Source organism: Carcharodon carcharias, chromosome 15, assembly GCF_017639515.1.
Source record: "Carcharodon carcharias isolate sCarCar2 chromosome 15, sCarCar2.pri, whole genome shotgun sequence".
NCBI classification, from domain to species: domain Eukaryota; kingdom Metazoa; phylum Chordata; class Chondrichthyes; order Lamniformes; family Lamnidae; genus Carcharodon; species Carcharodon carcharias.
In genome coordinates this window covers 23216516-23242558 of record NC_054481.1, presented here as the reverse complement: position 1 = coordinate 23242558, position 26043 = coordinate 23216516, and the positions used below count along the sequence as shown (strand labels likewise).

Genomic DNA, 26043 nt, shown 5'->3' with positions numbered 1-26043 from the left:
GTCCGAGCACGGCAAGTGCTACATGGAAGCCGAAGGAACACAGGACATGAATGTCTTGGAAATGTAAAGGCGGTCACATCTGGATGCTCCGGCTCCAGGTGACACAAAGTGAAAATGCTGGAGTCAGCACGGAGATGTCGCCGGACGTCCATCAAGTTGAAGGACCCAACCAGGTCCCTCAACTTACTCACACCTAGCTTGTGGTGTGGGGCACCGAGGCAGTCCCTAGCCTTGAGGGTAGTGTTGAAATCCCCTCCAAGGACAATGCACTCACCTGCATCGATGGAGCCTAGATAAGTGGATACTTCCTCAAAAGAAGCTCACTTGCTGCTGTGCACCCAGAGGAGTGTACACGTTCACAAAGTGAAGCGTCACGCCCCCCCAGGTGCACAGTAAGATGCAGCAACTGGCTGGCACAGACTCCTTGACCCCTAAGATATTCGACTGAAAATATGGGGCTAACAAGATAGCCACCCTGCCTGAATTGGAGGCTAGGTGACTCATGTAGACCCCCCCTCTCCACTCCAGGAGCCATGTAGCTTTGTCTCCTAGAACAGTATGGGTGTCTTACAGGAAGCATTTTTTTTACATTTTTTCCTTGCTATCCAACTTCTTAAATCTTCAGAGCATGGGTCTTGCCCTGCTACAGCAGTAGAGGCTACAAGGGAAAGGAATCACGGGTAAGTAGTGGGTAAGGTATTTACTACTTTAATCACTTATAGTTCAAGGTCTTTTTGTGGTTTATAGTTTGTATATTCTATAGTAATGAGGATCAGGAAAGAAGGGCCCTAGAGTAATTGACTTAAAAGGTTTAATTTAAAGGGAAAAGTCATGGCAGGAGTGATCAAAGCCGTGGTGTGCCCCTCGTGCTCCATGTGGGAAGCCGGGGACATTTCCAGTGCCCGGGACAAGCATGTGTGCAGGAAGCATGTCCAGCTGCAGCTCCTGGAAGCTCAGGTTTGAGAGCTGGATCGCGGCTGGGGCCACTGTGGAACATCCGCGAGTCTGAGAGCATTGTGGATAGCACGTTTAGAGAGGTGGTCACACCGAAGATGAAGGGACTTGAGGGAGGAAGGGAATGGGTGACCACCAGGCAGTCCAATAGGAACAGGCAGGTAGTTCAGGAGTCCCTTAGGGTCCTGCTCGCAAATCAGTATTCCATTTTGGAGGCTGATGAGGGCGCTGGTTCCCCCAGGGAGTGTGGACAGAGCCAAGCTTCTGGCACCACAAGCAGCCTGTCTGTACAGGAGGGGAGGAAGGGAGGAAGAGCAATAGTAATAGGGGTCAGGGGAACAGATAGGCGCTACTGTGGCCATCAGCGTGACTCCAGGGTGGTATGTTGCCTCCCTGGTGCCAGGGTCCTGGATGTCACTGAATGGCTGCAGGGCATCCTGAAGGGCGAGGGTGATAAGGCAGAGGTCATGGTACGTATTGGTACCAATGACATAGGTAGAAAGAGGGATGAGGTCTTGCATCAAGAATTCAGGGAGTTAGGCAGTAGACTAAAAAGCAAGACCTCTCGGGTTGTAATCTCTGGATTACTCCCAGTGCCACGGGCTAGCGAGCTCAGAAATAGGAGAATAGTGCAGATGAATACGTGGCTTAAGAGTTGATGCAGGAGGGAGGGTTTTAGATTCCTGGATCATTGGGACCGTTTCTGGGGAAGGTGGGACCTGTACAAGTGGGACGGTCTACATTTGAACCAGAGTGGGACTAACATCCTTGCGGGTGGTTTTGCTAGTGCTGTTGGGAGGAGTTTAAACTAATTCAGCAGGGGGAGGGAACACAGAATGTTAGCAGAATAGGGTTACATCATAATAATGTAAAACAATCAAGTCAGAGGGAGTACAGCTGCATTAAGCTTCAAGGGAGTAAGGCAAGGCTGGATGGCCTCTACTTTAATGCCAGGAGTATTACAGGTAAAATGGATGAGTTAAGGGTGAGGATTTACACGTGGAATTGTGATATAGAAGACATCACTGAAACAAGGTTGAGGGAAGGGCAGGATTAGCAGCTCAACATTCCGGGATATAGAATCTTCAGGTGAGACAGGGGAGGGGGTAAAAGTGGAGGAGGCATTGCATTATTAGTTAAGGAGTCAATTACTGCAGTAAGGAGGGATAATATCTTGGAGGGGGCATCAAATGAAGCTTTGTGGGTAGAGTTTAGGAATAAAAAAGGGCCAGCCTCATTGTTAGGTGTTTATTATAGACCCCCAGACAGTCAGTGGGAAAATGAGGACCAATTGTGTGCACAGTTTGTGGAGGTCTGTAAAAACAATAACAATAGGGTAATTATATTAGGTGATTTCAACTTTCCCAACATTAATTGGGATAGACGTAGTGTTAAGGGCTTGGATGGAGTGGATTTCTTGAAATATGTACAGGAGAGCTTTTTGGGTCAATATGTAGAGGGTGGCGCAGTGCTGGAACTAATTCCTGGGAATGAAGCCGGGCAGGTGGCTGAGGTGGAGGTGGGCGAGCATTTTAGCAATAGCAACCACAACATGGTACAGTTAAGTTTGTTATGGACAAAGAAATCAACAAGTTGCAAAAAAATGTTTTTGATTGGGGAAGAGTAGATTTTAGTAAAATAAGGCAGGATCTGGCCAAGGTAGATTGGGAACAGTAACTTGTGGGGAAATCTACAGAGGAACAGAAGTGGGTGTTCAAAAAAGAAATGGGGAGGGTACAGGCTCAACATGTTCCCTCTAGGGTGATAGGAAGGAGTAACAAGCCCAGAGAACCATGGATGACCAGAGATATTCAGGATACGATGAGAAGGAAAAGAGAGGCTTTTAGCAGGTTCAAGGGAAGCAAATCAGCGGAGGCATTAGTGGAGTACAGGAAGTGCAGGGTGGTGCTTAAGAAAGCAATTAGGAGAGTAAAAAGGGGATATGAGAAAGTTCTGGCTGGTAAAAGTAGAGAAATCCCAAGATATTCTGTAAGTATATCAATGGGAAGAGGGTAACCAGGGAAAGAGTAGGGCCCATAAGGGACCAAGGGGGCAATCCATGGGTGGAGCCAGAGGACATCAGTAGAGTGTTGAATGAATACTTCATGTCCGTCTTCACCCAAGAGAATGAGGATGAAGGTATCGAACTTGGGAGAGAGACTGCGAGGTTCTTAAACAAATTGATATAGGGAGTGACAAGGTATTGAAGGTGTTGGCAGGCTTAAAAGTGGACAAATCTCCTGGTCCAGATGATTTATGTCCCAGACTGCTGAGGGAGGCAAGGGAGGAGATTGCAGGGGCTCTGACCCAAATTTTTAATTCCTCTCTGGCCACGGGGGAGGTGCTAGAGGACTGGAGAAGAGCTAGTGTGGTTCCACTATTTAAGAAGGGTTGTAGAGATAAGCCAGGGAACTACAGGCCAGTGAGTCTCACATCAGTGGTAGGGAAACTATTAGAGAAAGTTCTGAAGGAGAGTATCTATCTCTACTTGGAGAGGCAAGGTTTTATCAGGGATAGTCAGCTTGGCTTTGTCAGAGGGAGGTCATGCCTAACAAATTTGACTGAATTTTTTGAGGAGGTGACCAGGTGTGTAGATGAGAGTAGTGCAGTCCATGTAGTTTTTATGGATTTCAGCAAAGCCTTTGACAAGGTCTCACATGGGAGACTTATAAAGAAGGCAAATGTACATGGGAAACAGGGTAATTTGATAAGGTGGATTCAAAATTGGCTTAATTGTAGGAGACAGAGGGTGATGACAGAAAGGTGTTTTAGTGACTGGAAGCCAGTGTCCTGTGGCGTACCACTGGGATCTGTGCTGGGTCCCCTATTATATGTCATTTATATAACGACGGTGGGGGCGGGGGGGGTAGTGGGGGGCGGTAGGATTAGTAAGTTTGCAGATGACACAAAGATTGGCCGGGTAGTTAACAGTGAGGTTGAGTGTCTTGGGCTACAGGAAATTATAGATGGGATGGTCAAATGGGCAGATAAGTGGCAGATGGAATTTAACCCTGAAAAGTGTGCGGTGATACACTTTGGAAGGATTAATTTGACAAGGAAGTATTCAATGAACGGCATGACACTAGGAAGTTCTGAGGAACAAAGGGACCTTGGCATGTGTGTCCATAGATCTCTGAAGGGCATGTTAGTGGGGTGGTGAAAAAGACATATGGGACACTTGCCTTTATCAATCAAGGCATAGATTACAAAGTAGGTAGGTCATGTTGGAGTTGTATAGAACCTTGGTGAGGCCACAGCTGGAGTACTGTGTGCAGTTCTGGTCACCACATTATAGGAAGGATGTGATTGCACTGGAAGGGGTGCAGAGGAGATTCACCAGGATGTTGCCTGGGATGAAACATCTAAGTTATGAAGAGAGGTTGGATAGACTTGGGTTGTTTTCATTGGAGCAGAGAAGACTGAGGGGCGATCTGATTGAGGTGTACAAGATTATGTGGGGCATGGACAGAGTGGATAGGGAGCAGCTGTTCCCCTTAGTTGAAGAGTCAGTCACAAGGGGGCATAAGTTCAAGGTGGGGGGCAGGAGGTTTAGGGGGGATGCGAGGCAAAACTCTTTTACCCAGAGGGTGGTGACGGTCTGGAATGCGCTGCCTGGGAGGGTGGTGGAGGCGGGTTGCCTCATATCCTTTAAAAAGTACCTGGATGAGCACTTGGCACATCATAACATCGAAGGCTATGGGCCAAGTTCTAGTAAATGGGATTAGGTAGGTAGGCCAGGTGTTTCTCACGTGTCAAAGCAGACTTGATGGGCCGAAGGGCCTCCTCTGCACTGTGATTCTGTGAAGCACACCACATACGTCCTGTCCCTGAGGACTGAGAAGTTCTGGAACCTGCATGGTGCGTCTCAGCTGCTGTTTGATGTTGAGGCTAGCTATGGTAGCCTTCATTGCCAGAAGTGTTCAAACCATCACCAACACCTCATTGGTGCAAGAAGCAGAGAAGGACTAAGCGTTCCCGTCCTTCAGGAGCCCAGCTTGAAATGTATGGACCTTCCTCCGAGTGTTCTGGTCTCGCCCGGGGACGTTTAGGGCCTTGTGGGCAGACCAGAAAACCAGAGGAAACGAATGCCACTGGTCTAAGGCCGACTGGACCCTGTCTCGCCGACCGCAGCTGCTTGCAAGAAAATCCTGGAGATCCTTGACGGGGATGAGGGCAGAGTCGACAGCGGGTACCAGACACCCCATCACCTCACCCTGCTGCAACGACTCACGGCTGTCGGCGGTACTTGCTATCGACACCATGTCCTCCTCCAGGTTGTTGCCTTTGGCTTCTAAACCCTTCCCCACACTGAGTGCGGGGCTGATTTGGAACCGTCATCCGGCTCTATCTTTGCCTCAAGCCTGGATCAAGGCCAGAGGGATCCTGTTGTTGTGGTGCTGGGCCACATGGTGGTGCCAGCTCAGAAGCCCACTCCTCCCCAGGCACCGGGTCACCCGGTGAGTCTGGAAAAAGCTCCAGAGCCAGGATGGAGGTGCCCAGTGCCAAAGGTTGGGTGGAAGTGGGGAGGCCCTCCTTCCACCGTCACCCAATGACCCAGCAGCTGGGGCAGTCAAGGGCGTGTTGCAGTCCCCTGGCGGGCCAGATGGTGTCTCGGGTGCACAATGGGTTGGAGTGGGGCAAGGGTGATACTCTCACCCACCCCTGAGGGGCCCTGCTCAGTGAACCGCAGTGATATATTGGGACTTTCAGCCTCCCCCAGGGGGCAAAACGAGGTCCACTGTCGCAGAGACGCAGCCCCTCTCCCAACAGGAGGGGAGACACCCTGACCTTGTCGGTCGCAGGGTCCTCTCCCTCCAAAGAATGGCACATCTACTGGGGCTGGCTGGGGGTTGGGTAGACCTCCATCCGCGAGGCCTCAGTTGCCTCTTCCACACACACCCCCCGGCTCCTAGGGTCTGGTAGGGTATCTTCTTAAGCAACACCAGTGGCTTGCGGTCGTCCACCCCTCTGCCGCTGGACCTGGGAACCCGTGCAAGGATGAGGCTGGGCCTATCACTTGGTACTAAAGCGCCTACGGGTTCGGGAGCATGCCACCAGGGCTGGATGTTTTCCATTCCTCCGAGCTGGCACCTTTGGGAGTCTGGGGATCAGGGCTGGGGATCAGAGTGCATTTGGGTCAGGGGGGCCACCTCCGAATCTCGGGCCTTCTGCCGTGCCTTCTTACTACGCCACTTCTCTCCCCTCACCTCGCTGGCAGCCGAGGTGACGTTGGCCACCGGCATCGCCTCCCCTCGCAGAGGTGCTGATGGAGCGGTAGCGAGTTGGGGGGGAGGGGGTGCAGCGGTGCCAGCCGCGGCCGCCTGGATGTGGCTGGCGGCCTTGGAGGCGGGGCAGCTCTTCCTCACGTGCCCCATCTTCTTATAGACACAGCACCACACACCATCCACCGACCAGAAGATATGATGGGCGGCACCCTCGTCGGCAACATCAAACCTCCTTTAGAGCACTCCGCCCGGACCTGGCAATGCAAACCTGGCGCACACATGGCGTAGACTGGCTTCTTTCAGGATGAGCGGGACCGGTGCCACCCCCGACCTCACCTCCCCCAGATGACAGAGTTGGGAGAGGAGGAGGTCATTGGGGTCAAAGGGCGGGATGTTAGAAAGGATTAATCTCTGGGTGGCGGCCTCCACTGCCAGGAACGTCCTGCTCACCGTGAGCCCTTTGTCGAGGGCGGGGTGCACCACCCGCTGGGTCTTCAGAAAGAACACGGCCCTCCCATACATCTTCAAGGCTGTGATTATGGCCAAGGGGTCGACAGCCTCGGCCATAGCCTTGATGCAGACCTCGATTGTCACATGGTGGGGTGGGTGTAGCGCTTCACCTCAAGCTGGTGCGTCTGCAATTTAAATGGCTTCAGGACCGCGGGAGAAGCAGGCACTGAGCAGGCCCCGCCAACGGCAAAGATGACATCACCATCGAAGTGTACTACACCCACCTCGATTCAAGCAAAAAAAAAAGAACGGTCCAAACCAAAGGGGAGTGGGAGTAGGGGAGAGCAAGAGGGAAAGGGAGAGGGAGAGATAGAGGAGACAAAGGCAGGCAGATGCCTCGATGTTTCCTTGGAGGGGGGGGTGGTTTATGCGTCGATCTTCTGCTACAGGGGGAGGAGATTGAAGCTCTGCATTCCTGACACATCCAGCCATGAATGCTGGTGGACAATTAAACTTGAGGAGGAGGCTCCACAAATACCCCCATCCTCAATGCTGGGGCAGCCCAACACATCAGTGCAAAAGGTAAGGCTGAAGCATTCACAACAATCTTCAGCCAGAAGTGCCCAATGGATGATCCATTTTGGCTTCATCCAGAGGTCCCCAGCATCACTGATGCCAGTCTTCAGCCAATTCAATTCACTCCACATGATATCAAGAAATGACTGAAGGCGCTGGATACTGCAAAAGCTGTGGGCCCTGACAATATTCTGGAAATAGTACTTAAGACTTGAGATCCAGACACACCCCTAGCTATGCTGTTCCAGTACAGCTACAACACTGGCATTTACCCAGCAATTTGGAAAGTTACCTAGGTATGTCCCATACACAAAAAGCAGGACAAATCCAACCTGGCCAATTACCACCTCATCTGTCTACTCTCGATCATCAGTAAAGTAATGGAAGGGGTCATCAACAGTGCTATCAAGTGGCACTTGTTTAGCAATAACCTGCTCGCTGACACTCAATTTGGGTTCTTCCAGGGTCGCTCCACTCATGACCTCATTCCAGCCTTGGTTCAAATATGGACAAAAGAGCTGAACTCTTGAGGTGAGGTGAGAGTGACAGCCCTTGACATTAAGGCAGCATTTGACTGAGTGTGGCATCAAGGAACCCTAACAAAACTTGAATCAAAGGGAATTGGGGGAAAGCTCTCCGCTGGTCATACCTAACACAAAGGAAGATGGTTGTGGTTGTTGGAGGTCAATCATCTTAGTTCCAGGATATCATTGCAGGAATTCCTCAGGGTAGTGTCCTTGGCCCAACCATCTTCAGCTCCTTCATCAATGACCTTCCTTCCATCATAAGGTCAGAAGTGGGGATGTTCGCTGGTGATTGCACAATGTTCAGCACCATTCGTGACCCCTCAGATATTGAAGCAGTCCATGTCCAAATGCAGCAAGACCTGGACAATGTCCAGGCTTGGGCTGACAAATGGCAAGTAACATTTGCGCCAAACAGGTGCCAGGCAATGACCATCTCCAACAAGAGTAGAATCTAACCATTGCCCCCTTGACCTTCAATGGCATTGCCATCGCTGAATCCCCCACTATCAGCATCCTGGGAGTTACCATTGACCAGAAACCTCTCCACTTGCCTGGATGAGTGCAGCTCCAACAACACTCAAGAAGCTTGACACAGTCCAGGACAAAGCAGCCCACTTGATTGGCACCCCATCCACAAACATTCACTCCCTCAACCACTAAAGCACAGTGGCAGCAGTGGGTACCATCTACAAGGTGCACTGCAGGAATTCACCAAAGCTCCTTAGACAGCATCTTCTAAACCCACAACTGCTACCATCTAGAAGGACAAGGGCAGCAGATAGATGGAACACCACCACCTGGAAGCTCCCCTCTAAGCCACTCACCATCCTGACTTAGAAATATATTGCCATTCCTTCACTGTCACTGGGTCAAAATTCTGGAACTCCCTCCCTAGCAGCACTGTGGGTGTATCTACACCACATGGACTGCAGCAGTTCAAGAAGGCAGCTCATCATTACCTTCTCAACGGCAATTAGGGATGGGCAATAAATTCTGGACTAGTCAGTGATGCCCACTTCCCATGAATGAATTAAAAAAAGTTAATTATTCTTACTCTGGATTGTTCCTTATCCTTTGCCATAGCCAACCTAAACCTTAGGATGCAATAATCTTTGTCCCCCTAAATGTTCTCTCACTGCTATTTGATCTACTTGGCCCACTTCATTCCCAAGAACCCAGGTCTCCTTTCTCATTGGACTGAAAACATATTGCTGTCGAAAATTTTCCTGAATACACTCTCAGAACTCCCTCTCTGTCCTTTACACTCCGACTAACCCAGTCTATGTTTAGATAATTAAAGTCTCTCATTTTAACTACTCTATAATTCTTGCACCTTTCTGTCATTTCCTTGCAAATTTGTTCCTCTATATCTTTCCTACTAGTTAGTGGCCTATAGACTACACCGAGCAATGTAATTGCACCTTTTTTTTTGTTTCTTAGTTCTAGCTAAGTTGATTCTTTTCTTGACCCCTCTGGGACTTCCTCTCTCTCCAGCATTGCAATGTTCTCCTGAATCAATACTGCCACAGCACCGCGCCCCCCCACCCCCTTCTTCTCTGCCTTAACTATCTTTCCGAGTACTTTGTAGCCAGGAATATTTAGCACCTTCGTTGATCCAGGTCTCTGTTATTGTCACAACATCATATTTCCACATGGCATTCACATAATGCACAGTAACTCTGATTTAGAGTTTATTACTTACTCCCATCCTCTGATCCCACCTTAGTTTGCTCCTACCTAATATGGGAGCCTTCTCTGGCACTGCCTAGTTTTCTAACTTTATGCACCTTATTCCTCTTTTCTACTTCTATATGCTGGTGCCCATACCCTATGAATTTAGTTTAAACCCTAACTGCACTAGTGAACCTCACTGCGAGGACATTGGTCCCAGTCCTGTTGAGGTGCAATCCATCCCTTTTGAATAGGTGCCTTTTGACCCAGAACTGATCCCAATGCATCAAGAACCTGAAGCTCTCCCTCCTGCCCCATGCTTCAAGCCATATATTGACCCTTGCTATCTTCCTATTTCTACTCTCGCTAGTGCCTAGCACTGGGAGTAATCCAGATATTACTAACTTTGAAATCCTACTTTTTAAACTTCCTCCCTAGCTCCTAAAAACCAGATGCCTGCCCTCTCCATGTCGTTGGTATACCACAACTTCTGGCTCAGTCCCTTCCCTCTGCAGTATATTCTATACCCTCTCCCTGATGTCTTTTACCCTGGCACCAGGGAGGCAATACACCATGTAGATCTCAACACGATAGTTACTGAAATCCCCACCTGCCCCCTGACTATGGAATCTTCTATAACAATTTCTACTCTTTGCTGGTCCCACCTGTTACAGCCCCTTGGCCATTGGTGCCATGGTCCAGTCTGCAGTTATCGTCACTCCCCACAGTCTCCAGCCCTGAGTACCTGTTTGTGAGTGCGGCACACACACTCCTAAAAGCTCCGGCCTCTTCCTACTCCGGCCGATGGTCACTCGCCTCCCTGATGCTCGGATATGCCTCCAGCGAGCTGCCCTTCAAGGCTCGGGGATCCAGCGCTGGAGCTCGAGCAGCTGCAGACTCTTCCTACACACGCGCTCTCCCACGAAGTGTCCTGGAAGTCCCCACATGGCGCGGGAACTTGCAAACACCAGGTGGCACCCAGATGTCTCACCCATGACCAAAAGAACAAACTATTCCCTCTTCGACAACGCAGCCAGTGCCCCGCTTGAACGAATGATTTCGATGAATGCCTCTAAACCTGAACCTTATTAATTCACCCAATAATTCCGACTGGAACTGTTAATCCCCCAATCTTTCCACCGACGTCTTAACTTGATTGACCCTTCGCTGGTCTCGCGGTTTCCCAGGAGAAGGTCATTTTATATATAGTCCCCAAGCAGAGGGGGAGAAAAGTAATGGTTTACTCACGAGGAACCTATTCATTCTTTTTGCTCTCTTGTGTAATCGACACCCATGTTATTTCTCGTTGCTTGGGAGGTGCGTCTGTTGTACCTGGCGACTGTTGTGTGGTTGAGCGTTTGAGAGCCCGAGCAAGGGACTACGTTTCTTATGGTCCCGCTTTTTTTCCTGTTAAAGGTGAAGAGGCTTTAGCCCACCCCCAGCTAACTACAGGACAAAGTTTCAGCAGTGGTAAGTCCAGTTGGTTAGGGAGCAACAACTGAACAACCTCCTCGGCCTGTGAGAGACTTATCCTTGGGGTTTTTGGAGCTCATTTAGGAAGATACATAAACTGTGACAAGGACGCATCGCCAGTTTACTGCCCAGGATGTCGATTGTAAGTGTTTTCCCTTTGGATACCGTCACCCTGGTTTTGTTTGGGTTTCTGACCATTATCCTCCTCGTGTATTTTAACGCCGGGTCTAAATCTCATGGAATCGCCAACTTTCCTCCGGGTCCCGCTCCTCTCCCAGTGATTGGCAACCTGCACATGTTGGATCTGAAGAAGCTGCACAAATCTTTGATGGAGGTAAGAGGGAACCAGATTCTTACAGTAAACGGGAAACCTGTTTGTTACCTCTGTTTAGCGCCTCGAGAAGTTCACTTCTGCCCCAAAGGCGCTACATGAATGCAAATTGTTGACACACTGAAAACGAACCAGAGAGCAGCTGATTTCTCCCCAGAGGCAATGCTGGTAAATTGTCATCATGTTGGGGCAGGGAAAGAAACTGGGTGTAGTGTTGTACCCCTGTTGTCCTCCTGTCACTCTCCACCACAATTCCACAGGGAATTCCTCTGATTTGCCCGCTCCCCTGCACACCTGGTGGCCAAAGATCAGGCGTGTTCGACCGAAGTGCCGTCAAAAATTGAGGAACAGCCCTTCAAGTTGTGAACCAAAGGCACAAGGATTCTGCAAAGGGATATAGGTAGGTTGAGCAAGCGTGCAAAAATTTGGCAGATTGAGTATAATGTGGGAAAACGTGAGGTTGCCTGCTGAGAATGAATAGAAAAGTAGAATATTATTTAAATGTAGAGACTGCAAAAATGCTGCAGTACAGAGGGATCTGGGTGCGCTCGTACATGAATTACAAAAGTTAGCATTCAGATACAGCAGGTTATTAGGAAGGTAAATGGAATGTTGGCCTTTAATGCCAGGGGAATGATGAATAAAAGTAGGGAAGATATGCTTCAAATGTATAGGACAGTGGTGCGATTGCACCTGGAGTACTGGGGACAGTTTTGGTCTCCTTATTTAAGGAAGGGTATACTTGCATTAGAAACAGTTCAGAGAACGTTCACTTCACATAATTATCCAATTCCCTTTTGAAAGTCATGCTTAAATCTGCCTCCACCATTCTCCTGGACAGTGCATTCCAGATCCCAACCACTCGCTGCGTTAAAAAGATTTTCCTCACATCACCTTTGGTGTTTTTTCCTTAAATTACTGCCCCCTGGTTCTCGGCCCTTCCACCAATGGGAATGGTCTCTCCCTATTTACTTTGTTTGGCTCCTTCGTGATTTTGAACACAACCTGGGTCCCAAGCTCCGACTACCTCGAGAGCAGCTCTGACCCAAGAGAACAAAACCATTCACTCAAGTCCTAGAGTGACCAGCTTCACACCTCCAGGCCCTCTGCTTAGCTGCATGGCTTCTGCCCTTGAAAACACTCCGCATTAAAAGACAAACAGGTTCTAAGTTTATCTGAGAATACTTGATCCTGCTTAGTTAATGCCCAGGTTGTGTGCTAACAGAGGCTGCAAGGTGGATAAAGGGGAAACTATAGAAGTGGTGTACTTGGATTTCCAAAAGGGTGCCACCAGACAAAATTAGAGCTCATGGTATATGGATAACATATTAGCATGGATAAAGAATTGGTTAGCTAACAGGAAACAGAGATTAGGGATAAATGGGTCTTTTTTGGGATGGCAAGCTGTAACTTGTGGAGTGCCATAGGAATCAGTGCTGGGGCCCTCAACTATTTACCATCCATATCAATCACTCATATGAAGGGACTAAATTTTGCCAATGACACTAGGATAGGTAGGGCCATAAGATTTCAAGAGGAAGTAAAGAAATAGGTTATATGAGTGGGCAAAGATTTGACAGATGGAGTATAATGTGGGAAAATGTGAACTTGTCCATTTTGGCAGGAAGAATAGAAAAACAGCGTATTATTTAAATTGGAAGAGATTGCAGAACTCAGTGGTACAGGGAGATCTGGGTGTCCTGGTACAAAGATCACAAGAAGGTTAGTATGCAGGTACAGCAAGGGATTAGGAAGGCAAATGGAATGTTGGTGTTTATTGCTAGGGGAATAAATTGTAAAAGTAAGGAAGATTTACTGCAGCTTTATAGGGTGTTGCTGAGACCACACCTAGAGTACTATGTACAGTTTTGGTCTTCTTGACAATGGTTCAGTGGTCCTATCACTGGACTAGTAATCCAGAGGCCCATGCTAATGTTCTGGGGAGACAGCAGCTGGCGGAATTTAAAGTCAGTTAATAAAATCTGGACTTAAAACTAGTCTAAGTAATGGTGACTGTAAAGGAAATCTGCTATCCTTACCTGGTCTGGCCTACATGTGACTCCAGATCCATAGCAGTGTGGTTGACTCCCTCTGAAATAGCCTAGCAAGTCAGTCAGTTTAAGGGCAATTGGGGATGGGCAACAAAAGGTGGCAAGACCAGTGACACATGTGGCCCATGGAAGAATAAAGAAAAAAAAGAAGCACTTCAGAGAAAGTTCACTTGACTCATTCCTGGAATGAAAGACTTGTTTTATGAAGAAACGTTGAACAGGTTGCACCTAAATTCATTGGAATTTAGAAGAACGAGAGGTGATCTTACTGAAACATCTAAGATCCCGATAGATTGGATACCAGGAAGATGTTTCCTCTTGTAGGGGAGACCAGAACGAGGGGACACAATTTTAAAAATAGGGGTTTCCCTTTTAAGACAGAGATGAGGTTTTTTTCTCTCTCTGAGGGTCGTTATTCTGTGGAATTCTCTTCCCCAGAAAGCAGTGGAGGCTGTGTCATTGAATTTATTCAAGGATGAGTTCGATAGATTTTTGACAGATGAGGATTATGTGAGGCAGACAGGAAAGTGGAGTTGAGAGCGCATGGAGAAGGTATGAAGGGCCACATGGCCTACTCCTGCTCCTATGTTCCTATGTGACATGCTTTTGACTCACTTCTGCTTAGACTAAATTCGTGGAAGTGATGTGGTGTGGTTTTTGGATATGTTTTGGAAAGCTGGCATTTAAAATCAGGAGGGGCATTTGATTTGGTGACTGAGATATGGACTCTGTGGGTGCAGTAGTTCCTGGTCTGCAAAATGTCCATCAAACAGAGTGAATGCTTCAGAGGGAAAGCCCTGCAAGGACAGAGGGAAAGGAGGGGTTCTCCACAGAAGGGTTTTTCAGGAACATTTCTCCCACCTGACCAGTGACGCAGGATCAATGCCTGGGTGACTCAGAGTCAGCAGGGAGGTAGCAACTGGACTGTGACACCTCCTACAACGTGACATCGAGTCACACACTAGAAATATGTAGGTCCAACCTATTCAACCTTCCTTGACGTATGCCCTTCATCCCAGGAATGAGTTGAGCGAACTTTTTCTGAACTGCTTCTGATGCAATTATATCCTTTTTCCAAAAAACCACAACTGCATGCAGTACTCCAGATATGGTCTGGTTCAGTAGCAGTAAAACTTCCCTACTTTTATATTCCATTCCCCTTGCAAGGATAGCCCTGACAGCAGCCGTCAAGGTCACGGTGTCAGCAAATTTTTATGTGCCCTGGTCTCTACAGGTAGGAACAGGCAACATCTTGAAAATAACCACGTATGACATCCATCGGAACATGAGGGAGGTCATGGAGGTCATGTAATCCCGATGAGGCGAGTACACCATCTCTTCCTCAGCAGGAACAAGCAGGGTGAGAGGGCATGTGGCTTTGTCAGGATAGTGGGATTCCCAATGGTGCAGGGAGCCACCCACCACACACATGTGGATCTCTGGGAACTCCCATAACAATGGGGAGATACACAAAACTTAACATTACCAATCTTATCACCGTGCAATTGCTGTGCCACATTCCTAATACAACATGTTGCTGAATGCTCACTATCCTGTCAGCAGCCACCTTGTATTCACCCTGTGCCAGTCAGGCACACCCACTATCTTCACACACCACAGGGAACCATAGTCTGGCTGGCTTGCTTGTGTTCACTTCTGCCACCTGACCAAGCAAGGGCAGTAATTGTACAATGTGAATTCGTTTGCAACCTCACATTCCAGTGAGCTCTTACATAAATTACACTTTCACTTTTCTTGGCTGCAGCCCACTCATCCCAGAGATTCATTACATGAAGATCCAGACTCCCTATACTACTCTCTATGGTAAGTACCAGTATCAGGTGACTGCAAGTGTCATTATCAAGCTATGGTGTTTCCTCATCCCTGGTGAACATGTTACGAAGTATTATTCAGAAGCAGCACAAGACGTGCAATGTAAACAGTTGAATCAGTTGTTCGTGGAAATTTATTCTTTTTGTTCTAGCTATCTGAGAAATACGGCACAGTATTCAGCATCAAGCTAGGACCCAGAAATGTGGTGGTGCTGACCGGCTATGAGGCAGTGAAGGATGCACTTGTTAACCATGCAGAGGAATTTGGTGAAAGAGCATGCATCCCAATATTTGAGACGACCGTAAAGGGACATGGTAATTCTCACCTTTAACTTCATTATTGTAAAATCTATAAGTTAAAATCTGGCTGCATTCTGCCCTGGTTCAGATAATTAATGAATTTCAGAGTTTGGCCAATGTTCATTTTTCTAAAGCTTAATGTTTTAAGATAAAAACCAACCCTTTGAATAAGATTGGTAACTAATTTCCTGTAGTTTCTATAAAACATGATTCTAATTAATCACACAATATCTGAAAACGATTTGCTATAAGTTACATTTGGTGATGTTAGTGTAGGAATGATTAGCAAATTCATTTGTCACCCTATTTTCCATGTTTCACACAGAGATGTTAATATCTTTATTAATACATTAAGAATTTGAAGGATATGCTGTTAGGGCTGCAAACCTAAGAGCTGGGGGAGACCATTTGGTCCCTCGAACTTGTTCTGACACTCAGTGAGACCATATCTGTGACCTAACTCCCCATACCTGCCTCTGCTCTAGATTCCTTCACGCTTTTGGTTAACAGAAACCAACAATCTCAAATTTAAAGTTAACAATTGACCCAAAGCCAATTGCCGTGTGCATTAGATGAAGCAGGTAGGGAGGAGGCTCATGTGGAGCATAAACACCAACATAGACCAGTTGGGCTGAATGGCCTGTTTCTGTGCTGTAAATGTGATATAATTTTGTCTTTATGAGAAAGGTAATGTCACACAAATATAACCCTAATGTCGCCAACAGCATTTTTGAGACTTCCATCACTTTCTAGTCAGGTTAATTGACCACTGAAGAGATGGATAATACCTGTTAAATGCGAACATTTTTCTTTATATTTGAAGTTTTTATGACTTCTTTCTAATGGATTTAATTGTAGGTATTATTTTTGGTCATGGGGAGTCATGGAAGCAAATGCGAAGATTCACCTTAACCACGTTACGAGATTTTGGAATGGGCAAAAAAACCATTGAAGACAAAATAATTGAGGAAACCGATTTTCTGATAAAAATGATTGATTCTTATAAAGGTGAGTTTGTGTGAGGTAAATTAACGGAATTATCAGTGTTTCTTTTCTCTGTGCATTTCTAATTATTTATAGATGTAGATGCGCATGAAGGAATCACAGAAATCCATGGGCCTGAATTTCCGAGGAGTGCCAATCACTGTCAGATTGCCTACATCAGGAGCTGCACATTTCTTGCCCGATCTTCCAACACGGGCCTGCAGAGGAATGTGCAGTGTATCAGCCCCTGGGACTCTTCAGTGCAGCGCAGCAGCATCTGGGGGAATGATGATGCCCTTTTTATGGCATTCGGTGCTTTAAACCAGGTAGGTTTAAGGGTCCTGGCCAATTTGACAGGAGAGAAGGTAAGTCTGTAAGGTATGTAGGTGAGGGAGTAGGGTGGTTGCTTGGGGGTGTAGTCAGGGAGTTCAGTGAGGTGTTGGCGGGGGGATGGTTCAGCACCATAGTTACTCAGGAGTTAGAAGTGATTTTAATTGTTCTAACTTTTCCTGGATAACTATTCTGCTAAAAGAGTCAGAACCATCCAAAGTCTGCGATTTAAATCAGAATATTGGATGGTTCCCAGTGCAGGGTAATTGCCCAACGGAAGTTCAAACTTCCTGGGAGATCCCCATTCAGTCTTTGCATGGGGACTTCTGGGGCTGATTGTGGCATTGCTCACCTTCTGGGATACCTTTGGGGTACGACCTCCCAGAGATTGGAAGTTCTGGGCCAGAATTACAGAAAGAAGACATTTGATCCATTGTGCCTCTGCTAGCTTTTTTCTAGAACGATCCAAAGGCCATCTCACTGACTGCTTTGTGTCCGTGGCTCTGTATCTTCCCTGACATGAATTCAAGGGGTTCTCCCACAACTGATGTAAGCAACTGGTTCATAGTTTTCTAGTCTATCCATCTCCCAATTCATGAACTGTTCTCCATTTCCCCAGCACAATTTGTATATCTAAAACGGATTAGAAAATTGTAATCAGAGTCCCTGCTAACTCCTCTCTGCCTTCCTTTAATGGCCTCGGGAACAAGCCTAGTGTCTTAATCACCTGATGAGGAATTCAATTGTGATTTTACTGCAAAGGATCAGCACTAGTTTGTGTGTGTTTTTTTTTGCAGGCCAACCCTTTAATCCAACCATCAAACTGAACTCTGCTGCGGCCAACATAATTTGCTCTATAGTTTTTGGGGACAGATTTGATTATGAGGATGAAATGTTTGTCAGTTTAGTAAAGAAAGTGAACGAAAACATTCAACTCGCTGGTTCGACTATGGTCCAGGTAAATCTAATTTTTCATTAGCCACAGAAATATATTCCAGAAAAGAACATTTGGACCTAGCAGTAGCTGGAAGGGATCGGTGAGTGGAGTCTCCAAGAATCTGTGGTGCAATATATTAGTAAAGTTGCTTTTTTACATGGCTGGTTAATTTAGATAAGAACATTAGTCAAGATTTTGAGTTGCACCCTGTTTAATTATCTAATTAAATATGGAGGGAAAAAAATATCTCCGTATTTTCCAGACAAAAACTCTCTTAAGCTATGTGCCATAGAAGCACGCCTCAATAGTTTACTGGAAGGAGGTTATTCTGTCAGTTGTGTTTGAGCCCGTTTGAGAACCTTTGGATTATGGAGCCAAGACAGATAAATAGATTTTCAGATAGAGATTAGCCATGATCTAACTTAATGGGGGAATCAGGTTCAAGGGACTAAATAGACTCCTCCTGTTCCTGTGCTGTTATTTAATAAAGAAGAGGAATGTTGCAAATCTGAACTAAAAAGATACAGGTTGGTAACAATCTAACATTTGTACTAGAGTTGTTTAATAAGACAATCACTAATGGGTACACAGTTTGGACACTTTAAGGTGATAGATTCATATTTTAAAGATTTATTTATTGCAATTTTCTAATTACAGAAGACTGAGATGTGAACAGGTTATTGGATCGCTTTGACATTAATGTAAATAGCATTACTTTCTTTTGTTCAATAGTTGTACAATGCATTTCCCTTCTTGGGATTTCTTCCTGGATCACACAAAATTTTTTTCTCCAACACCAAGCAGAGTATTGCTTTCTTCAAGAACTTCTTTAACAAAAATCGTCAGAAACTGGATGTGAATGACCTCAGGAGTTTTATTGATGCATTCATGTTGAGACAACAGCAGGTAGAAACTCCACTTAATTCTTAACAAGTACTGTAGATTTTCTATAAGTTATGTTTATGATATTTTGGGGCATAAAAGGCAACTTTGTTCAATCGAGCAGGGCATGATGTGCTGTAAATGTATGATTCTATGTAAAGAGTGATACATTTCAAAAGGCAGGACTGCCATTTGCATTGTGACTTTCATAACTGTTTTGTCTTTTGTTCCTTAGGAAAAAGGGGATTTTTAGGTTTTGAAATGCAACAGTACTACATGTCCTATCTGGCCTGCTGTAGCCATGTGAACTCTGTCATGCAGGAGCTCTCTCTCGGCTGCATTTTACATCAGTTCAATAAAAATTCTCACTGAGAAAGCACTGCTGTATTTGATCTCAAAACAGTCTTAGGATACCAGTGAGAACTCCCCTGCTTTTTTTTTTGTAATACCTCTACCTGAGAGAACAGACTGGGCCTTGGTTTAACATCTTATCTGAAAGTGACACCTCTGACAGTGCAGCATTCCCTCAGCACCACACTGGAGTAATCCCACTGCTGCCTCTTATTCCTGGCCCCCTTCCTGTGCTACATTTCCCAGTTTCAGGTTAATTATGTATCACATGCCGCATTCTACAGATTCTAATCCTAATTCTGGGTCCTTGTGGTGTTAATTCTTGTAGGAATTGGACAATCCCAATTCATACTTCCATGAAAACAACTTAACATACACCGCAACCAACCTGTTTGCTGCAGGGATGGAGACCACCTCGACCACAATTCGTTGGGGAATGCTCCTGATGATGAAATATCCAGAGATTCAGAGTAAGTAGCAGTTGGATTGGTTCCTCTCTGGAGCTGATCTTGTTGAATAATTTTGTAAGCTTCATATTCCTGGATTACCCTGGGTGTGATTTTAAATTTGTCTGAATAAAGTCATATCCATAATTCCAATCATTTTAAAAACGTGCTTGGCTTGCAGGAAAAGTTCATGAGGAAATTATCAGAGTTATTGGATCAGAACGATCTCCCAGAGCTGAAGATCGAAAAAGTTTGCCATACACTGATGCAGTGATCCATGAAATCCAGAGGTTTGGTGACATTGTGCCACTGAGCATCACACATGAAACCACAGTGGACTTAAACTTCAAAGGATACTTCATTCCAAAGGTACCCTGGGAGAAGTATGGCCACAACTGGGGCCTGATATTCTGACATTTAATAGAGAGTGAGGGGGGGGGGGGTGTTGGTGTGATGGCGCGGTGGGGAAGGGTAAGAGCTCTCAAGGCTGAATCTCATTGCATTGTGCACCATTGGTGCCCAAATGGCTAATACTTATCTCATGTACTGTTTTATATATAATCTAAACAATCTGTCAATGCCTAAATGCTTTGGGATGTTTTATTGCAGTTGCTAGTTGTTCATCTGGTAGTAGAGAAAGAGCAGAGGAGTGGGACTAATTGGACAGCTCAATCAAAGACCTGGCACAGAAATGATGGGCAAAATCTTTGTTGCATCATTTTAAGTTATTTTAAGCTGTAAAGGAGTAAAGAAAGCAGGGGAGAATGGAGAATAAATCAAAAGTATACCACTTAACAACAACAACTTACATTGCATAGCACCTTTTAATGTAGTAAACTGTCCCAAGGAACTGTTCAGGAGCAATATCAAAAAGTTTGACACCGAGCCACGTAGGGAGATACCAGGACAGGTAACATAGCTTGGTCAAAGAGGCAGGGTTTAGACGAAGACTTGCAATTATGTTGTGCTTTGTACAACTACCGGATGTCCCAAAGCACTTTAGAGCCAATGAAATATTTTCGAAGTGCAGTCATCGTTGTAAATAATCTGTGCAGGGATTCACCACGGTTCCTTAGACAGCATCTTCCAAACCCTCGGCCGTTACTAACTAGAAGGACAAGGGCAGCAGATAGATGGGAACACTACCACCCAGAAGTTCCCCTCTAAGTTACTCCCCAACCTGACTTGGAAATATATCGCCGTTCCTTTATTGTCGCTGGGTCAAAATCCTGGAACTCCCTTCCTAACAGCACTGTGGGTGTACCTACACCACATGGACTTCAGCGGTTCAGGAAGGCAGCTCACCACCACCTTCTCAAGGGCAACTAGGGATGGGCTATAAATGCTGGCCCAGCCAGCGAAGCCCACATCCCGTGAATGAATTTTTAAAAAAGTAAGAAATGCAACAGCCGATAATGCGCACAGTAAACTCCCACAAACAGCAATGTGATAATTGTAGTCTAGTGCAATGTATCACATTGGGTTATTAATAATTAATTCTAATTGTATATCATCACAGGGAGTGATGCAACATTACATGATTTGATAGTGCATACAGCCTCAAGGACAATGTAAGTCAGAGCAGTAAGATATGTTCCAATAAAGCTCCTGTTTCATATACCACTGCAGACTAATTAAGTATTTTGTATTAGTTTACCAATACCAAGAATGTTGTAGTAATAACCAGATGATCTTTTACATCACTAGTAGACAGAAATGGCACCTCCGTTCATTTCAATGTCTCCTCCGAAAGAAAATACCTCTGACATAGCAGTACTCTTGTATCGTAGTGGCAATTTTTGTGCACAAGCCCTGCAGTTGGATTTGAACCCAGAACCTTGTGACACAGAGGTGAACATGCAACCAACTAAGACATGGCTAGCACAAAAGTAGGGCCTGAAGGGGAGAGGCTTGGACAAGTGGAGAGGATAAGGCAGGGTATTCCAGAATTAAGGGCCCAGGAGACCAGCATGGTCTCCGCTGGCAGTGTGAATAAATTCGGAGATGTTCAGGAGGCCAGAATTGGAATGGAAATGTTTTCTTTAAATTAACACCAGTGCAAGTATTTTCAGTAGTGCCTTTTAAATATAACAATGAAATCATATTGAAATGATATTTGAATATTTTAGGGAACCCACGTGATTCCATTGCTGTCCTCTGTGCTGTACGATAAAACCCAATGGGAAAAACCAAATGAGTTCAACCCGTCTCACTTTCTGGACGTTGAGGGCAAGTTTGTGAAGAGAGATGCCTTCATGCCTTTCTCTGCAGGTAGCACAACTTATTAGTTTTTGGATTATATATTGGTGGAATTTTCCCTCCCTTGTTGGCGAAAATAAAATGGAAATGTAGCATTAAGGAAATTGCATTTTTATTATCTTTTTTTGGGGGGGTAATGTGGTTGTGGGGCTGCAAACGCATGGGCTACTGTCATTGCAAAGTCTGATCCACTATCTGTGCACATGCTCACTCCCCGGTTGAAAGCTATCAGAAGCTGGAATTCGGGCCATTTTGACTTTTTCCTAAGACTGCCGAAACCTACTTACCTCTGCAAAGTTGAGACCAGCTAATGAAACACAGACTGGGAATTAATGGAACTTTAATTTCTAAAAATGCACTTTCATAATTTCAGGGCATCATAAGGTTCATCACGCCAATGTCTTTGAATCATAGTCAATATTGAAATGTAGGGAAACACTGCAGGCAATTTACACACAATGGTAGCACTTGGGTTTAGCATCTCACCCGAAAGATAGCCCCTCTGACAGTTGCACTCCCAGTTCTGCACAGGGAGTGTCAGCCTGGATTTTGTGCTCAAGTCTCTGGAGCAGAGCTTGTAGGACCTTTTTGTGAGAGACTCTGAAGTCTGTTGTTCTGTTCCGAGCCCAAGGCACAGAAACCACAAGGACAAATATTTCAACCTAGTAGGATTTTATTAAGCAATATTCAATAAGTGAACTAAACTACACGTATTCCAAATGACGTTTGGTTTATACATGCAGTTACCCCTCAGATGGATTGACTAAGAAGAATGCAGGTCACAGAGGTCAAACCTGACCACAGTTGTTCCTCTTCTAAGTTGATCGGGGCTGTCCCGTAGGTTTCTTCTTTCTCCTAATATCGCTTCCTATGCTCTGGAAGGGTTTTCTCACCATGTATGCCCATCTCATGCCCGAACTATTGTCACTTGGCTATTAACCAACGGTTGGGTGATCAGTCCTTCACTGGTTAACTTTAACTGTCGCTATACCAGCAAAAGCCCCACCCAGCGATGATCACGCTATGTGTCGGAAGTTTTGCCAGCCAATGTTCATGGCAGTGGGAACTGTTGCACCAGCTTCCTGCCCAGGCAGATGATCAGCCTCTCCAGAGATTGAAGCAGATCTTGTATTCATTACATTCCTATTACACAGACATTATATTGAACTGTGTGAAACCAAAACTATCAACTGTCCAATTATGCCCATAGATTGTGACATTAATACTTCTTGCTGCTTCTAACATTTTTTATACTGTGGTCATTATAGGCTTGAACTCACAAACCCCGGTGTTTGAGAGATGATTGTGCTGCCCACTGAGCTCTGGCTGGCGCCTTAAACCATTAAGGAATTTATTTTCAATTTGAGCAGCCGTGAAAACTGGTCGCAGGACCTCAAGACGTGTTTGTGTTGGAACCCCTGTATAAAGATGAATTCCATGTTTGTTATTTTAAAAATCATTCTGAATAGTTTTGTTTTTTTATCTGAAGAGCAGCTTTGAAGTTTTTTGCAATTGTATTTTTTGCAGGTCGGAGGGCCTGTGTTGGTGAGACCCTGGCTAAGATGGAACTGTTCCTGTTCTTTACTGCTCTGATACAAAAATTTAAGTTTCAAGTTCCGCCGAATGTCAGTGAATTGGGGCTCGAGTCTGGTGTGGGATTTACTTCATTCCCGAAGTACCCGTACGTGTGTGCTGTCCGTCGCTAACGTAAACACCTCGTTCATGATTTACCTGATTTTCCTTTTCTCAACTTCCTTAATCAATTCTAGAAAGGTGTGTGTGGGTGTTTTTTTTAACATAGTGGCCATTAAACTGGAGAGTGAGTGGGCTTCATCTAAGAAGCAGGGTGTTTGACAGTAAGTTGTGTGGATGGGGATCCATATCATTAATGGTGCATTTGCTAATTATGAATGATGGATGAGTGCCAGTTTTGGTGAAATCATCAGTCTCTCCTTACAAACATAGTTAAGATTTCACTACACCCATCATTAAGGATAAATCAGCCCCACACTCCACCCATGTGCTCCTTTTGTGTGATACACAATAGTGTGCAGTTATTTGGCTGTTCTAAAAGAAAAGATCACTCTTCCATGTGATTGGTAAGTTGGATGGATGTATTCCTGGAGGCTTCATCATTTGACCTCTCATCTCCAACTGACCCACCCCTATGCCACTGCCATTGGTTGCCCAACATGTCCATTCTGACTAAAATAAAAACAAAATACTGCACAGACTGGAAAACTGAAATAAAAACAGTAAATGCGGGAAAAACTCAGCAGATCAGGCATCTGTGGAGAGAGAAACAGAGTTAGCGTTTCAAGCCCGTATCACAGAATCGTACAGTGCAGAAGAGGCCCTTCGGCCCATCGAGTCTGCACTGACACGTGAGAAACATCTGACCTACCAACCTAATCCCATTTACCAGCACTTGGCCCATAGCCTTGAATGTTATGACATGCCAAGGTCTCATCCAGGTACTTTTCAAAGGATGTGAAGCAACCCGCCTCCAACACCCTCCCAGGCAGCGCATTCCAGACCGTCACCACAGCTCTAAAGAAGAGTCATATGGATTCAGAACGTTAACTCTGTTTCTCTCTCCACAGATGCAACCAGACCTGCTGAGTTTTTCCAGCATTTCCTGTATTTATGTCCATTCTCACAGAGCAAGCCAATTAGTGGACTTCAGCCTCTTCATAGGATGTCAGCCTTTTATCCCCACCATCTATATTTTTATATCTGATAAATTGTTCAAAGAATGAAAAAGGGACACAAATTTTTGACGCTGCTATGATTTTTCTCTGGGTTGGTCCTAGCAGTGTCCTGGACATTAATCTTGAACACATGGAGACATTAGAGTGATCATAGAGTAGAGTGATTAGAGCAAGGAAGGTGACCATTCAATCCGTTGAACTCATACTGGGTTTCTGCAGATCAATCCACTTAATCTCATTCCTTCGCTCTATCCCCATAGCCCTGTAAGTTTATTTTTCTCAAGTGCCCATCCAGTTTCCTTCTGAAATCAGTGATTGTCTCTGCTCCCATCGTCCTTGCAGGCAGCAAATTCCAGGTGATAACCACTCGCTGGGTAAAAACGTTCTTCCTCATCCTGCATCACTTGCTCAAACCCTTAAACATGTATTGCCCTAGTCCTTGTAGCATCAGCTAATGGGAACAATTTTACATTGTCTACCTTATCTAAATTTGTCATGTGCAACTCTATCAACCTCCCCTCAATTTTCTTTGCTCCTGTGAGAATAAATGCAGGTTCTCCAAACTAACTTTACTGCTAAAATCCTTCCTCCCTGGAACCATTCTGGTAAATCTCCCCTCCACCTTCTGAAAAGCCCTCACATCCTTCCCAAAGTATGATGACCAGAGCTGGACACAATAAATACTCTACTTCCCGCCTCAACTTATTGTATTTGGCCTGGTTCTCGCTGGAAGAATTCAAGTGACCTGCATCATCCACACCCTTTTTTTGTTCAACCACATCTCCCTCATTATTCAAATAGCCCTGCCTTTGGTTCTCTGGGGGAATTGGCAACCCAAGAATGGCCTTCCAAATCAGCACTCTATGCAGAGGCTAAGATCGATTTGCAAAATTAATTTTTGGGATGAGAAATAGATGTTGCAGATTCATATAAGGCCTCAGATTTTGTTTGCTCCTAAATGAAAATTTGGAGGATTATGAGCGAGGAAAGGGGAAGGCCTTGGCTGTTGAGTGGGGTATGGGGGAGTTCTTAATGGACCATCAATGTATTTGGACTCTAAATATTAATATAATAGCAAGGATTAATCTTATAGATCATGATTATTGACACAATTGGCAAATGACTTTAATGTAATAACAGGATCCTGATTATTTCTGTAATGGGATAATGATTATTAATTGAAATACCTGATCATTAATGTATTAGCTTCCTGCTTATTGATTCAATAGGCAGCTGATTATTAATGCAATAGGCACTGTGTAAATAATGTAAAAGATTCCTGATTATTAATGTAATAGGATGCTGAATAATTATACAATAAGATCCTGATTGTTGATGCAATAGGCACCAGATTATTAATGTAATATTATTCCTGATGATTAATGTAGTAATATACTGAAACTTAAAGTAATTGGACACTGATTATGAATGTAACAGGTACCTGATTATTAGAGTAATAGGATTCTGAACATTGATGTAATATAATCCTCATTCTTGATGCGATAGGGCTCTAATCTAATAGAATCATGATTATTAATGTATTATGATCCTGATTATTGTCACAGGATTTTTTAAAAATTCATTCACGGGATGTGGGCTTCGCTGGCTGGGCCAGCATTTATTGCCCATCCCTAGTTGCCTTTGAGAAGGTGGTGGTGAGCTGCCTTCTTGAACTGTTGCCGTCCAAGTGGTGCTGGTACACCCACAGTGCTGTTAGGAAGGGAGTTCCAGGATTTTGACCCAGCAACGGGAT

General features: G+C 45.3%; 1 protein-coding gene across 1 annotated transcript; it reads left to right on the top strand.

Moving 5' to 3' along the window:
• Positions 1 to 11044: 11044 nt before the first annotated feature.
• LOC121287980 (cytochrome P450 2K1-like) lies at positions 11045 to 23285 on the top strand. The gene is made up of 9 exons (XM_041206156.1): positions 11045 to 11210; positions 15243 to 15405; positions 16315 to 16398; positions 17502 to 17662; positions 18374 to 18547; positions 19203 to 19344; positions 19502 to 19689; positions 21450 to 21591; positions 23107 to 23285. The coding sequence occupies exons 1-9, from the start codon at positions 11172 to 11174 to the stop codon at positions 23283 to 23285; spliced, it is 1272 nt and encodes a 423-aa protein (XP_041062090.1). The 5' UTR covers positions 11045 to 11171.
• The last annotated feature ends 2758 nt before the right edge of the window (positions 23286 to 26043 follow it).